General features: G+C 43.9%; 1 protein-coding gene across 4 annotated transcripts in view; it reads left to right on the top strand.

Annotated features, from left to right (window-relative positions):
• pnocb (prepronociceptin b) overlaps window positions 1-14,805 on the top strand; it is a 36,440-nt gene extending 21,635 nt beyond the window's left edge. For all 4 annotated transcript variants that reach the window (XM_082505823.1, XM_082505822.1, XM_082505821.1 and 1 more), the window contains exons 2-3: window positions 3,708-3,963; window positions 13,910-14,805. In XM_082505823.1, coding sequence (XP_082361949.1) covers window positions 3,826-3,963; window positions 13,910-14,563 — 792 coding nt within the window. In that variant the 5' untranslated portion in view covers window positions 3,708-3,825 and the 3' untranslated portion in view covers window positions 14,564-14,805. The remainder of the gene's footprint in view (window positions 1-3,707; window positions 3,964-13,909) is intronic.
• Window positions 14,806-16,016: the final 1,211 nt, after the last annotated feature.

The raw sequence follows: 16,016 nt of genomic DNA on the forward strand, positions 1-16,016 counted from the left end.
TTGTTTGGTGATGTATTAACGTACGTTGTGATCTTAAGACAAACTGTATTGGTATTTAATATGGTGGCGAATCACAACAACAGTTCTCTCAAAGCCGTTTAACACATTGCTGCGTAGGCTTGTGTGCAAACGAGAGGGCGACACACATCTGAACTCACTGCTTAACTCTGTGTGCATTTCCACATGGCTGCACCGGATCTGCATTTGCTGAAATATTAACTCATTTTAGACACACAAATCGCATATGCATGAGCTCCCACCAGAAGCAAACGATATGAAAGTGACCACAGTACGGGAATGACACCATAAAAAACACTACGCTTTGAGGCATATACAACGTGTGTGTACTCCACCTAAAACCTGTTTAGAGATGCAAATAACGGCGCTGGACTTTTTGTTAATGAGATGAATTGCAGGGCATTAAGGGGTGCGCGAAGGGGGGGGGAAGAGGTGTCCAGGTGATGCAGGAAACACCGACGGCAATCACGCCTGTGACTGGCCGATCCGTGCAAATCTTTACAGCCAGCTCACTGTTACATCTGCTACACAAATCTCGAGACCGCCCGGTCCATTAATTGTTAATATCCACAAAGTAATAGCCTTCATTCAAAATGGCCAAAGCAGCAAGGAGTGGTGGTAATTTATCCCCATCAGAGCTTTTAGGAAGCCTGTTCACCACCAAGCAGGCGCAGGAAAACCCCCCATCAAATACTGATCTCAAATATTTCTGTACAACTTTAAATCAAAGCAAGTCACCGTGTGGGGAAGAAAGCATCTTTGTCATAGTTCAAAAATTCGTTTGGTGCGCCCGTTCGCCAACACGTGGGTTATTGCACGCCCCGAGCGGCGCAGCGGCGTTCGTTACATCAACTTTTCAGAACCACTCATGTGAAGAAAGCTCAAACATTTTCTGTTCAGGCTGTAAATGTGTTTGTCAATGAGTCGAAGTGCGGCTCTGACTGCAAACAGCTTCTTCACAAAATGTCTTTTCAAGGCTTTTTGAGTCAGTTTGAAACGTCCTGACTCAAACGAGTGACGCCGCAGCGTCGGGGTTGACCTTATGTAACCCTGTCCTGACACGGTGCAAACACTGGGACTGCTCTACATAGATTGCATATCTGCATGTAATGCTGCGCTGCTCGACCTCACAGATATTCAGGCCCCAGCTAAAAATTATAATAATGTTTTTAATGAGCCTTTGAATGTGTGGCGGTCCATTATCTAGTTACCAAAACATTTCACTACAACTATTATTAATGATGTGAACAAAACTCCTTCTAACAGTATTCACATGAACACGCTGTTTGAATATAATTAATGTGTGAAAGGTGGATCTTTGTGATTCTGACGCCTGTCGAAGGCCGACGCCATCACATTTTCCTGGTTTACTCGTTTGTAAGAGCTGCTTACAGGAGAGCCTAACTATCTGAAATGGGCTTAGTCAGCAGGCGACCAAGTGATCTTTGCAAAGCAAACAAACAGCTACCCTAATGACTTCCCATAAAACCATTTCTACTTGTGTAAATGGGCCGGAGTCACACATGACTGCTTTCAGATGCTGCTGACTACGAGTGGAAATGTAACAAAGTGGAAACGCTAATATTGTCCTCCGACTCCCACAAAGCTGGTACGCTGTTTAAAATGTAAATAAAAAGAGAAAGCGGTGATTCCCACTCTATTCACACGAGAACACAGAAAACATATCTAACGGGAAAAATCGATCATTTTAAGAAAAATATTGGCTCATTTTGTTGATTTTGTTGAACGCGTCTGAACACAGTTGGTAGACTTTTCCTCTTCTTTTAGTTTGTAAATGGGAACCGAGGAGACCCACCGGGGAGAGGAACATCGTCCCAGTCTTCTGTGACTCTGGCTGCTCTGCAGGTCTGCCACCTTCCCCAAACTTCCACGACCCCCTAAGTAATCGTGCACGTGCAAACAGCTAGTAAAGACTTAAAGACTGAGACCAGCAGCGCATCTAATAGCACGAGAAAACGGCTGAACGTCCTTAATATCCTCCTTCCCTTCTGCTGATTCACATACGTGACTGTGTGGTTCTGTGCTCCCCTTCAGTTTCATACACCTGTAAGGTTTTTAACTCTGCCAAGCAGGTTATGTTTTTGGTTGCATACGTGTCCTTCTCTCTGTAAACGTAATAGCGTGAGAGGTTGAATCCTGGTAACATTTTGTCGAGGTGTACAATCCAAACTTTGCTCGCATCTTAAGACCTTATACGTCCACACTAATGCGCATCGTTTTCTCTCCGTTTTGGCCTCCTGTCCACACCGAGACACATTTTCCTCAAGGAAAAACGCAGTGTTTTGAAAACGCTCTCGAAAACGAATACGTTTCAAAACGGTGCTGTCGCGTCGCAGTGTGGACAGCGAAAACGCAGTTTCTAAAACGATGACGCGTGTTAGTCATGTGATGCAGTCATGTGACCAATTACTGACAGCCCTATTAAAGATTAACATCAGTCTGCACGTGCTTCATAGAGCTTTTCTTCAAACTCTCACTCGCTTTTGCAACTTTGTGCTTTTGTGTTACTCGCAGCAACAACTCCAGCTCATTGTGAGTCCATTTAAAAACTCGCTGCTTTTCCTCCACATTTCAACGAAAGTGAATAAGCCGCAGACAGAAATGAGGCAGGCCGAATCTTCTTGCGTTTCACGCATGCGCAGGACTGGTACGTAAGTGTTTTCAGATGTTTCAATGTGGACGCACAAGTCTGTGAAAACGACTGAAACGTGGACGCGGAGCGTTTTCAGACAAAAACGCAGTTTTCTAATCTATCCGGGCCGGTGTGCACGTAGCCTGAGTTGACCTTAAAGATTTACTGGTGGGAAATCTGACAAATTTACAAACTGTGATTCTTACAAGTGTGGTGTGTATCGTCGATATATAGCAAGTACTTCATTATTAGTATTTCTTATTTGACCTCTGACCTCTCCTTTAAGGTCAACAGATTGAGCAGCTCCAGCAATAAAGCTGTTAATATGTATAACAGAGAACATGTTTCCTAAACGTTTATAGTTTGGCAAACACGAGCATGAGGGCCTTGGGTGCCGGCTTTAAGCCTGCAGACAGAGTGTGGAATATTTCTATCAAGCAGCAGCAATCTATGCTGCTCTGTTTTTCTCTTTGTTATTGCTGTTATTGGCTGATTCGGTGGTGCGTGGCAGAATAAATGGGGGTCAGACAGGTAGAGCCCACACCAGATGATGGGGTCTATCTCACCGGTTATTCTTCCTCAGCCTGCGCACGCGTCCTGTCACACATTTCTTCACTGCTAGCATATTTTTTGCCTCAACATTGACTCTAATGCCCATTTTATCATCGTCCAATCACTGTTGTGTGCGGATTTCTTGCTGCCTCAGGAAATGACCTGTGTTGTAGTTTCAAGCTAATCTGTGGAGGCACATATGGGCTCTTACTAATCTCCAGCCTGCGGTGTATGATTTCGATCTGCGATCCAACCCTCCAGCCTGCACAGGATGATTCCTGTCCACTGGAAATTGCCCATTTTATCATTTATTGCCTCAGGTTGTGCTCTCTCTCTCTCCACCCACACTGTCCATTTCCTGTTATTTGATGAACACTCTCCCACCACCAACGCTTCGACTGGCCGGCCAAATCCACCAAATTATCCCTGCGAGTTGGAATTCATGCAGTATTCCTGTCAGTCTGTCCGCTCTCTCTCCCTGCAGGCTGGACCCAGATCCCACAGCTTTTACCTCCCAGATCCTCCAGCTGCTGACTCCTTGTTTTGAACTCTTCTGTTTGCTGGGCTCCTCTTTGTCGCTGCCTGTCTGGGTGCGCTGAGCGATGAAGATCCCTCTGTGGTGCCTGGTGGTCCTGCTGGCATGTCTCTTCACCCCTGGATGCAGTGACTGTCAGGGGCAATGTATGGCCTGTGGACTGCTCCTGCAGCAACAGCAGCTGGAACAAACCTTCAACACCATGGTGAGCACATGTGTGTATCATTGTAATTCTGTGTGAATGCATGTCAACACCGCGGCGCATGTGTGCAGCTGCAGCGAGCCATCAGCACCCTGATGGGGCCATGATGGTGATCCAGTGAGTTATTGATTAGAGTGTCTTTGTAACGCATCGTGTACAGTTCGATGGTCCTGTGTGTGCTTTGTTTGCTCTGTAATGTAACTACTTATGTTGTGTTTTTGCGTTGTCTGGTTGTCATTGTGCATAAGCTTTCTCTGTGTGCTGTCAACCATTTACATTGTTGTGTTTTCACCTCAAAAACAGCAAGAATATTTATTTTTTCACAAGAATTAAGGTATGAAGCATATTTCAATCAGTCACCAAAACATCCATCCAAAATATTTCATGCAGAGCAGAATTGTGGTGGCAACAATAATTAAGAATAGTAGAAATCCAGATTTCATGTCACAAAGGGACATTGAAAGCGCTTTATAAATAAAGTTATTATTATTATTATTATTATTATTAGTCAACAGACTAAAGAACAGCTTCTTCCCGGGCTGTCAGAACTCTTAATGCAAGCTAAGAGTGTGTAAAGACTTCCCCAACACATCCACCCTGACACTGCTGTGGATCATCTATATGCAATATCTCAGTCTTTCCATGTTCTGTGCAATTATTTTGGTCCCAGTCTGTTTCAATGTTTCCTCCACATACACCATGTATATAGTTCCACTCACATATGTATACATATACACTGTTTTTTATTTTATTCTATTTATTTAATTATTTATTTATTTTCCGCCTTCGTTGTATATTGGTTTCTCTTCTTCTTACTTTAGCACCTTTGTGGTCCAGCTACCCAATTTCGCTGTGCAAGAAACTGCACAATGACAATAAACAGCTCTAAGTCTCTAAGTCTTCTAGAAGTGTGCGTTTGCAGGATTTTTACCAGCTCATGCAGAGTCTCGATGAATGACACCATGTTCCACTTTGTACAGTGCTGACACTGGAGCTGCTTCTGCTGATTACTTTATTACCTGCACAGGTGACGGGAAGAAGCAAGCAGGCTGAAACTGCGGGAAAGGACGTGCAGGGAGCAGGGCGGTTATGCAGTGGTTATCACTGTGACAGGGTTCTAGGTTGGAGCCTCGTGTGGCTCGGTCATTTTTCTGTTGCCTCATTGCTCAGAATCAAACCCAGGCATGTCAGACTAACTGGTGAAGTGTGGACGTGTGGCTCAGTGACTCCTCGTCCCTCTGTGCCTGTCCCGAGTGAACCTGTCTGTGTTGTCTGGGTAGATGAACATCAGGGGATAACTGAAGTTTCTGCAAATCATGATGTGGGGACATATCTGACAACCAGCCAAGCTCACATTCACACTTATGACCAGTTTAGAACTGAAGTATCTGAATTTCCAAACGCTCCTTCCAGTTCTCATCTACACATGTTCCCCCCAGCTGTTCGTTCTTGTTTTCGTGCCCCACCCTCCCTCCCACTTTTATTTAGTACATGGTAGACTTGTAGTCAAGACCGCCTAAACTGAGACCAAGTCGAGACAAAAAAGTTTTTAAACTGCAGCCAGATGCTGTTTTGTTTACGGGTGTCGGGCATATCTATGTGTTTTTGCGATGCACTCGCACAGCCCTCCTCACCGCTGTCCACTGTCTCACTCACTGAGAGGACAGACACACACTGCACTTGACTGTCATGTCTCTCACCCTCTCTGTTTTTCACATAATGATACTATGTGAAAAAAAATGAGGATAAATTAAGTGAGGAGCCGGCTCTCGCTTAATGGGAGTCGACTCTTCAGAGTCGCTGCAAAGCACTCTCCAAGCACGGCTCTTGGAGCTGATGCCTTTGCACATGACGCATTATCAAACGTTACGTTGTGTGTCATGGATACTAGTGGTGCAACGGCTCAAAAATCTCACGGTTCAGATCGGATCACGGTTTTAAGTCACGGATCGGATCAATTTTCGGATCAGCAAAAATAGAAAAAAAAGACAAATTTGACTCGCCGTTTATTTATTTAAGTATTTTTTGCCTATTAAAAAACAACTGAAGACTCATTCCACTCATTTATATAAAAACAAATTAAGGTGCAATATGGACATTATGGACCAAGCTGGGCATCCTCTGCACATGGCCATAAACAACCAGAGGAGTCTGTTCAGTGACAGGTTGCTTCTCCCAAAGTCAAGGACCAGCAGACTTAAAAAGTCCCACACGCCATCAAACTGTTTAACTGCTCGCTGGAGGGGGGGAAACAAGGGGGGAACAAGTAGCTGTAGCGCCTTTTCCCTGTGCAATAGTTTTTGCTAATATCCAACGGTGTAATAGACTCACAATACTTGAAATGTGCTGTTCCCTTGTATTCTTATTCCTGTTTATTCTATTTATCCCTTTTGTATTCTCTGTATTTATAAATGTGTATATTTGGTATATTTCTGCTCACATTCTGCAACTTCTGTCGGTGCTGTGCTACTGGAAACTGAATTTCCCGGAGGAACCCACCCGAGGGATAAATAAAGTTTCATCTAATCTAATGTAATCTACAGGGCAGTGCAGGGCTTTGTATCTACCACTCCGCTGTGATATAACGAGCGGTCACGGTCACGTGGCTTTCCGTTGACCTGGAGCTCCACCCATTTGTAGTTAGAGCAACAGAAGATGGTTGGAACAGTTCAGCCATAACTTTAAAGTTCTCCTGCTCATACATGCTTGGAGCGATCTTGTCACTGAAGTGGACGCGCAACGAGACATCATAGCGTGGCTCAAGCACGTTCATCGTAGTTTAAACCGCTTGTTTTGCACAGCAGAATACGGCCTCCCGTCTGCAGCTAAACACCCCAGCAGCTTCTGTAATAGCTTTGCCCGGTCGGGCAGCAAAGGGCTGCTTAAATACCGCAAACTCCTCTGCTCCTCCACTTGAACCGCTAGCGCTGGCCATAACTATCGCTGGACAGACTGACCACGCCACCATACGCGTACTTTTCTTTTTCTTTTTCGAATCTTCGGATCGCGTGCGTACCGAACCGTGGAGTGGGATCGGTTCGGATTTCGGATCAACCGTAATCCGCTGCACCACTAATGGATACCGTTGACTCCAGAGGCGGAGCCAGACATTTTATACACCCGGGGCTTAGCCGTAAAGGGTAGTATGCATGTGGGATGGGGGGGGGTAGGCTGTTTTGAGTTTTGTTCAAAAAAGAATCTCTTCATGTAGGAAAAAATATGTCACATATGCAGGACACCTTAAACTAACTTTTTAATTAAGCAGCGAGACAGAACAAAGTCAGGGCTGTATCAAGACACGAGGACTAAACCCCAATTCAACCAGACCCAGAACTGATCCAGAACTAAAACAGGACTACAACAGTTCAAAATCAGGACTACTGAGGACTTAACCAAGACAGAACCAGAATCAGAACTAGATGATAGCAGCACTAAAAACCATCATAGACCTGCACTACACTTATTTTTTAATTCTACCAAAGTACAATAATTATTTAGCCTTGTTGTGCAAACAAGCTGCAAAACTTAATAAATATAGAATTTGAAAAGTAACAAACGGTATCTAAAACGTTACACTAGGCACTGGATACATGTTCTGATGAGTTTGGGCAAACAACATGTGACTAACAGGTGACTCACCTGCTCTTGTTCCCTCCCTGTTCTGTCCTCCTCTCTCTCTCCCTCTCTGTTCCTCTTGTTTTGCATAGAAATATACTGAACAACATACAAAGTATAATATATAAAATAACATCTACCTTTTTTCTTTGAAAGAAGCTCCTTATGTCCATTGTTGTGTTCATCAGTACATAACTCAAACCAATTCTGTGCTTTATTTAGCCGTGGAGGGAAACAACTGAAAATATGAAATAAACACACATGTGAGCTGAGACTCTCTAAAGAAACAGCATTGTTGTTGTTCGGCTTTTCATTTCGCCATTTGTTGATTCACTCGAAGAGCAAGTAAAGTAATATGGGTCAAGTGATCAGTTTGACATCAATCTTTTGTGATTCACCGTCATATTTACATTATTTGTACAGTACGAATGATTTGCTGCGGAACTTGGTCGAACTTCAGCTCTTCTCTGTCTGCGCTTCTCCAACAGCAAACTCGCAGGCAGCAGCTTCTCCCCCCTCGCTCACATGCTGTGCTCCGTCGCCTAGTGCCTGAGCTCGGATCATACCAAAATTAGGGGGGATACTCGGTGTATAAATGCTCAATCAACACTCTTTTATTCCATACAATTCAACACTTTATGAGCATAAACCATCTGGATGGGGAGACATGCATGCAGAGGGACACAGCAAATCTCAAACTGGTGGAGGGTTACTCAAACTCTTATAGCCTCTAGTGGCCCCCACCTAATCGTAAAAACCTAAACATTCACATTCTTTCTAACTCCTAGTGAGCCTGACTTATGGCCTTGGCTCCCTATTTTGTCTGCCTTCAACAACAGTGGGGGTGAAGCTCCCGTGGAATGTGCTCTGTCTCCTCTACTATCAGAAAAAGTCCTGACTCTCTGAAAACAGTATTTCTTATAACTCAGCTAACCCTAATAACTGTAACAGTTATCACCTTTCTCTAATTCAGGAGAATACTACAAACTAAAACTACATAATAATTTCACAATCTTTAATTAGGGGTATAACATAGCATAAGATAATATTATAATCCCACAATAGACAGACAGAAGACAGACAGCACTCTTTATGCTGGAAGTGCTTATCATCTCCTGTGTGGACAGGTGTCAGAGCAGAGTGCCAATATTCTTTCTGTGCCAATGCACAAATGGCAATTAGTGTTATAATGGGTGGTTAGTGCCAAACAAAATATCTACACACACACACACACTTGGGTCATAAGAGCCAGACTTAGACTAACATAACATCCTAAAACCTGAAAAAAAATACTTCCTATTATTTTTCTCTCATAGCGTTGGGTTAAAACTAAAGAAAGCCACGCAATGCACAGTGACGGTGACATGATGGAGACACTTTTATGCAGAAGGGATTAGTGTTGCTTCTCTGTGAGTACCTACAGCACCTGTGCAGTTCTTTGTGACCATCAGGAAATCCCGGCCTCTACAGTGGGAGGATGTGATCGTTCTCCGAACTGAACCCAAAATTTCCACGCGGCACAGAATCTCATTCCAAGCAGTCTGAGAAAAATCAGTGGGTAAAAATAGTCGGTGGGTGTCCACGAATAGCTGTAGGACGGCTAATTTAGCTGATAATGATGCAGAGGAAAGACAGCTGGGACCTTTTTGGAAGTTGTAATAGACTGCCTCTCAGTATCATCAGCCTGGGCCTACATCGCTGACTGACACATTTGATCAGCACCTCATTGTGTTTGCCGCCATCCCATTGAGCCACAGATGGAATCCACGGAGCAATTCCATTGTCTCCCACTCCAGACTGAGAGTGTGTGCGTGAGGCCGCCGCTGTTTGCTATAATGTCAGGACCCATTAATTTATTTGTGCACACACCTACGCGCCCGTACCCACACACACAGATTCTACCACCACATTCATTACTTACTGTCATTTTTTTAAATGCCAGCTTTTGTTTACATATGTGCTAATTACCTGTGATGTGGCTCTTAGTCACGGAGTTTCCTGCCTGCTCTCGTTTGTAGTTCAGCTGTGTGAAGGTGAGAGTGTAACCAGGGTTACTTTGTCTGTGTTTGTCATTAGCTGCCAGACTTTCGTCCAGTTAAAATCATTACTCTGTCTCATTGCTCGACAGAAGTGTGGGCGTTGCTTCCCTTATGCGTATTTGCAAACAGCCACAGCTGGTTCCTGACGCACCTTTGATTGTTGCACAGAGATGTTGTGAGGCCTGGGGGCCTCATGCTGAACATTGTAGAGATCTGCCACACTCCCTGTTAGAACTGGACCATTAGCTAAGTTAGCTACTGTATGCTATCAGCCTACGTTTAAGTGTTTTTACACAAAACAGTCAGAACAAGGTGAACAGCTCTGCTCTTGGTCCCAGCAGTGGTTTGTATGCTACACTGCACAGCTGTTCTGACTTTGCTGCACAGCATGTGGTGTCCCAGGTGGTTAGCTCTCCAGCCAAGCTGGGTCCAATGGCTTTACTGGTGGAAACTCAAGAAACAAATTATCATCTTGAATCTTTATATATATATATATATATTTTTTTTTATACTTTTTCAACATGTTCAAAATAAAGATTCAATCAATCAATCAATCAATCATCAATAGTGCTGCTTTTTCATACAGGAATATTACATTTCACTTAAGAATGTCTCACACACACATCTCTCTCTCTATCCTCCAAGCTCGGGTCCTCTACCAGAGGCCTGGGAGCTTGAGGGTCCTGCACAGTATCTTAGCTGTTCCCAGGACTGCGCTCTTCTGGACAGAGATCTCCGATGTTGTTCCCAGGATCTGCTGGAGCCACTCGCCTAGCTTGGGAGTCACCGCACCTAGTGCTCCGATTACCACGGGGACCACCGTTACCTTCACCCTATATATTATATTATATTATATTATATTATATTATACCATAAATCACAAATACTCAGAATTACAATACAATCACATGTAAAGAAAACCATGCAGTAAATAAAGGTGCAGGCTGGGACCTTCCCGTATTCCTCACATTTCCTTGCTGGAGAATCAGGATTTTTTTAAATTGCAGTGAATTTCTCCTCTGGGGCTGACAGATCGTGTAGTCCTTCTCTTTCATCTGTTTTCTCTCTTTTTTCATATCAACTTTGATGATATGATATATTGATATACTATTGATAGCGATACCCTTCGCTAATCGTCACCCTGATGGAAACGTTTTGGAAAGGTTTACATTGGTTCGATTTCTTCAGCGGGACTTTGTTACCTGAACATCTTCCCTGAAGAACTGGATCTGTGCACTACATCACACAGCAGGCAAAGTGTGACTTCTTTGGCTCTCCGTCACGTACACCATTATCAGTCACTCCTCACAGGAACAACTCTTTTGATAAGATGTTTGCAGATGGCTTGTGAGCACAAGCTGGCTCATAACATGGCCTTTGGCATCAAGGTGGGCCTTAAACTCTGATCTGTCCACCCCAAGATTAGGTAGCAAAGTAGGAGCTTTTCTGCTGCTTCTCTGATCAGTTCAAAGAATTTAGTACATCAAAATCTCAACACTGTATTTAAGAGCCAGCCCTGACCCACCTCCTCTGTGAGAATTAAGCCTTTGAAGCGAGCTCCTCTTGGAGAATTTCCTCAACCGTTTTATCCTCTTGTCCTCACGAGTATATAAATCGTGGACTGTGTGCATGCACGCACTTCCTCCGCTCATAAACTCCTTTAGATTGCTCCATTGATCCGCTGCGGAGAATCCCCTGGTGCGCTCATTTCATTTACGATGGATAATTAATTTCTGTTGATAGATTCACAGCAGAACTCCCTCTTCTCTGCTTCCTTTGATGTGAGCAGGTTTCTGATAACAATGCAATTTATCTCGTTTGAGCGAGATTTGACGAGTAAATGGGATTTGCTTCTTACCTCAAACTGAAATCAGCAAGCTTGGGAGTTTGGGAAAGGGTGAAAGAGAAGAATACAGTGACCTACTGTCAGCCATATATGGATGCAAGATATAGGTGATAAATATATTTGGATTTACTAAACAAGAAAAGCCGTTGTTGCATCAAAAAAGCTTTAAATGCACTTCAAATGTTCTTCATTGGTCCTTGAAGTCAGACTATCAAGCGTCACGACTATGACAGGAAAGTCATTAAGACGAGGTGGAAATCAGCGCTGACAAACTTCGCTCTATACAGAAAAGTTCAGTTCCAAATCTTTAGGAGCGGAAACAACGTCTTGAAGCTGAAGAGTCATTCGGAAATAAATAGTTGTCAGCAAAAGACATAATTTACCTGCTGTCCTTCAAACAGCCTCGCACTTTTCTCCAATTTTGTGCTGTCAATCATTTTGCAATAGTCGATGTCACATTTGTCAAATTATGGATGTGTCACATTCGCAGATCATATATGCTGAACACAGCAGGAACCAGGCCCATTAACTTCTGTGACACCCGAGTCATCAAGGTTAAAAGGAGGCTAGTTCAGCTGACGCCTGCACTAAAACTAATATAGTAATGCCATAAAATCATGGCCATACAATTATTTTGTGTTTGGCTGTTTGACTAGAAGAAAAGCTATTTGATTAAAATGACTGGCTAGCTTTTACATTTTGTTTTCTTTTTGGCTATAAACTCAGTGCATATTTTCACAGCTCGGGGACTCGAGAAGCAGTCATTAGTCTCATCAGACTTTTTCATATGAGAAATAGTTGAATTCACTCGATGTAATATAAACAGTTCAGCTTCTAGTCAAAAAAACACATAATTATTACCTGACTCTCGTTTATGGGCCACATCATTTTCTGTCTCATGAATCTAACTTTGTGCCACAAAAGGCAGCTTTTTCCCCGTGAACATGTTCATACATGTACCGTGTGTCATATTCAAAGGCAGCATAATGGGTGGATGTAGCCACTCCTCATTTTGAAGCTTCAGCATTAGCGGTGTAGGCAGCGCAGGGTTTGTCTTTTAGAGCCAGAAGTGACCTTAAAATGTTTGGAGAGTTATTCATCAGCTAACGTTAGTTATCTTGGATAGCTAGCTGAATTAATAAAATGCACCGAGAAACATGCTAGTGCTAATTAGTGCTAAGTAACAGACTCAGCAAACCATTGTTTTAGTTTGATGTTCTGTTAGAAATGCTCCAAAAGGAACCAACAGCAAAGAGAGACAGTGAAGAGCTCTGGTGTAATGACTGTCACCGCTCTACTTAACGTAGCTTCAACAACTCTTCTTGGCATCGCTCATCAAGTGTTTTCCTTCTGGAGCTCTATTTTTACGCTTCTTCTGCATTCCTCAGCCATCCTCTCAGTTTCCGAGATAAACTAATTTTTCTCCCTCGTTAGGCTCCAGCTTCACATAAAACTCACTGAGCCTTTTCCTTTGCCACCTCTGTCTTTGTCACACGTCTAGCCTCAGAGGACTAGCCCACTTCTTCTCTGCTTACCTCTTCCTTTGAATTCTTCCCCGCACTTCCTCAGTCAACCACCAGGTTCACCTCCCCTTCTCGTCCAGAATCATGCTGCAGGCTGCCATCCAATGCACCCCAGCTACCGCACCCCTTACACCACCTTGCAGTTTATCTCTTTCAGACTGCACCTTTGTGCGCCTTCCTCTCTTATTCAAAACCGTCTTCTTCTTGAAATATGTGGTCACCACAGCCATTTACATCCTTTTTGCAAAAGCTGTCCTTCTGCATTTCTCTAAAGAAGTACAAAGCGCACCGTCTCACCCCAGGAAACCTTACAATCCTTCTTTGTAGGATTCTTTGCTCGTAGCTTTAAGCTTGAATAAATATAATGATCCAAATTACCACTACTCCTAACAACTAGCAACTATAACAGCAGTGCTAGCTAAAACTCTTTAAATATCAGGTCAGAAATATCACACTGCTATGTTTGCTAAGCAGCGCTCGAATGTAGGAAATGTGAGGAAACAACCAGTAAGAGATCAATGGGAACACGCACATGTTCAGACAGACAGACAGTTTATGTGTGTTAGACTTGAAATAAGAGCGTCTGCTCTCTGCTCCGTTATTTGTCCTTTCCATGATTTATGTTCTAAGGAAAGAAAATTTGTGATTGTAGAAAACGGAGATACTTCAGGCCTTGTCAGCACCGTTACGTTCGACCGTCACGTTGCTCTGGTGTGTGGACTAAACACCTGCAATTATTTGCCAGCCCAATATTCTCAGCATCCTCACTGTCACCTTCTTTCTTAAGCCTGATTAGCGCTTGAATGACTGCAAGTAATTAGGGGACTTCAAAGTCTCTGGGATCTTTGTTGTGTTTTCATCAGTTAAACGTCAAAAAGACCCCTTCGGATCGCCTCACCACGTCACTGTTTCTCTTCCCTCTGCAGGTGTGTTTGTTGGAATGCGAGGGTCGCATCTCCTCTTCGCTGACGTGGGACGTATGCAAACGCGCTGTGAAGCTATCGCTCCATCCTACACTTTCTGAAGGAGGCGCTCTCTTCAAGAGAACGGGAGAGGAGCTGGAGCTGACCTCTCTCGACCTGAACTCTGACAGTGAACTGGTGCAGTCGACAGCTGCGGAGCGTTTCCAGGAGGGGGATCGGGATGAGACACCCTTCGAGCAGCGCAGCGTCCAGTATGACTCATCGCTGCTGGGATCCTCTGAGGAGGGGGAGGGCCTGCAGAGTCTGGATCTCAGTCTGACGGATGAAGAGCAGAAGCCCAGAGAGGAGAGGAACGTGGAAAGCGATGGCCAGCTAGAGGCCGGTGAAGGTGAGAGTTCAGAGGGCATCGCCTTATCCAAACGCTTTGGCGGCTTTCAGAGAGGGCGCCACGCATACAGGAAGCTGCTGGGCTCATCGATGAGGCCGCTACAGAAGCGCTACGGCGGGTTCATAGGCGTCCGGAAATCTGCCCGCAAATGGAACAGTCAGAAACGGGTCAACCAGCTGCTGAGGCAGTACCTGGGCATGAGGAGCAACCGCAGCGGCAGATTCAACCCCATCCCCATGAGCCGCCTGTGGCGGCAACACAAACTGTAACGCTTCCGGGGCGCCGCCTCTGCTTACCTCAACCTGTCAACCATTTTTTTCCCACAGCAGCTCACTCCAGTTTGAACTGTGACGTCATCAGAAGAACAGACTCCGCCATCTTGCCCCGCCTCACTTTGTGTCTCCAAGTAACAAAGAATGTTTTGACCGTGATGTCCTTCCTATTAACCACATTTACATGCCATTCTGTGAAATAAAAGAATTCGAGAAGTGCAATTGAATATATTTTTGTGTGTCGGTATAATAAAAAGTGGCCAAATGAGACTGGAGAACTGGTTTAATTGAAGAGTTTGAAAATGATGTGGAAAGCACTTTGATGCATGTTTGGCTGGAACATGAAGGCAGCACTTTGTTTTCCTCACAGTCCAGCCGAGTATTCCTAGATTTAGGAATACTCGGCTGCTACACAGCTGCTAACTGCTCAGCTTCCCAGTTAGAGCAGACACAAGATCAGATGATTTTATATATCAGACGGTGAAACTGCTGAAGCACCAACTATTAATTAATGATATAAAATCTAATTCCCTGCTTAGAAACCTAATTAAGTAAACACAATGAGATAAATTGGTTTTCTGGACTCTGGCTTTATTAACACTGACAGTAAAAAGTATTTTTCAATTGTAATCTGTTATTTCTGCAATAAGGTGGAAGTTTTTATTGCAAACTGTTCCCGTCATGAGTTTCTCTGAGAAATGATCATCAGCTCTGCTGTCAGTGGAACAATACTGCCCTCTAGTGTCCGGGGAACGATCACGCTGGCCTTGGATGCTGGCTTTGGCTCGGATGTGGAAGTCTACGGACGAGCCCTTTTCCCAGGAGTTAGACTGAAAGTACAAATTAACATAAAACGGCGAGCTAACAGAATAAATTCATAAAACATTAAAAAACAAATAAATAGTAAACATTTTTGAGTAAAGAAGGACGGTAGTGTCCAGTAATAATAATTAATAACAACAATAATTCTTTCCTTTTTGGTTTCACTTGTGAGAATCAAGTCTGAGAATAGAAGATGAGATATTCTGTATATTTTGATTTGAGGCAAATTTGAGATGAGCTACATGAAAGTTATTCGTCTCGGGAGTCTGTGCATCACATCCTCCGGTTATAAAGAGGCGGAGGATCAGAACTGTGATTCATGGCTCTGGATTTCAAATGTTAACCCAGCTCACCCACTAGCAATTCCAGCTTTAATTGTGAAAATGAGGCAGCAGACCTCAGGAGTAAAGCAAACAAAGAAACAAGAGTCCTCCTCCTGCTTTCAAACACTTCTCCACCCGGAGGCGTTTTCCTCCTCACGGCCGTTTAAAGCGCAGGAAGATGTAAACTGCCAGGGATCGTTGGGCATCTACTGCACGGTGAGACAGGAGAGGAGGTCCAAGGAAACGACTCATGGCATCCACTTAATGCAGAGAGGATGAACTGTGCACGTCAGCTGTTTGGGAGG

This window comes from Aulonocara stuartgranti (genome assembly GCF_965226115.1).
Source record: "Aulonocara stuartgranti genome assembly, chromosome: 15".
In the NCBI taxonomy this organism is placed as follows: Eukaryota; Metazoa; Chordata; class Actinopteri; order Cichliformes; family Cichlidae; genus Aulonocara; species Aulonocara stuartgranti.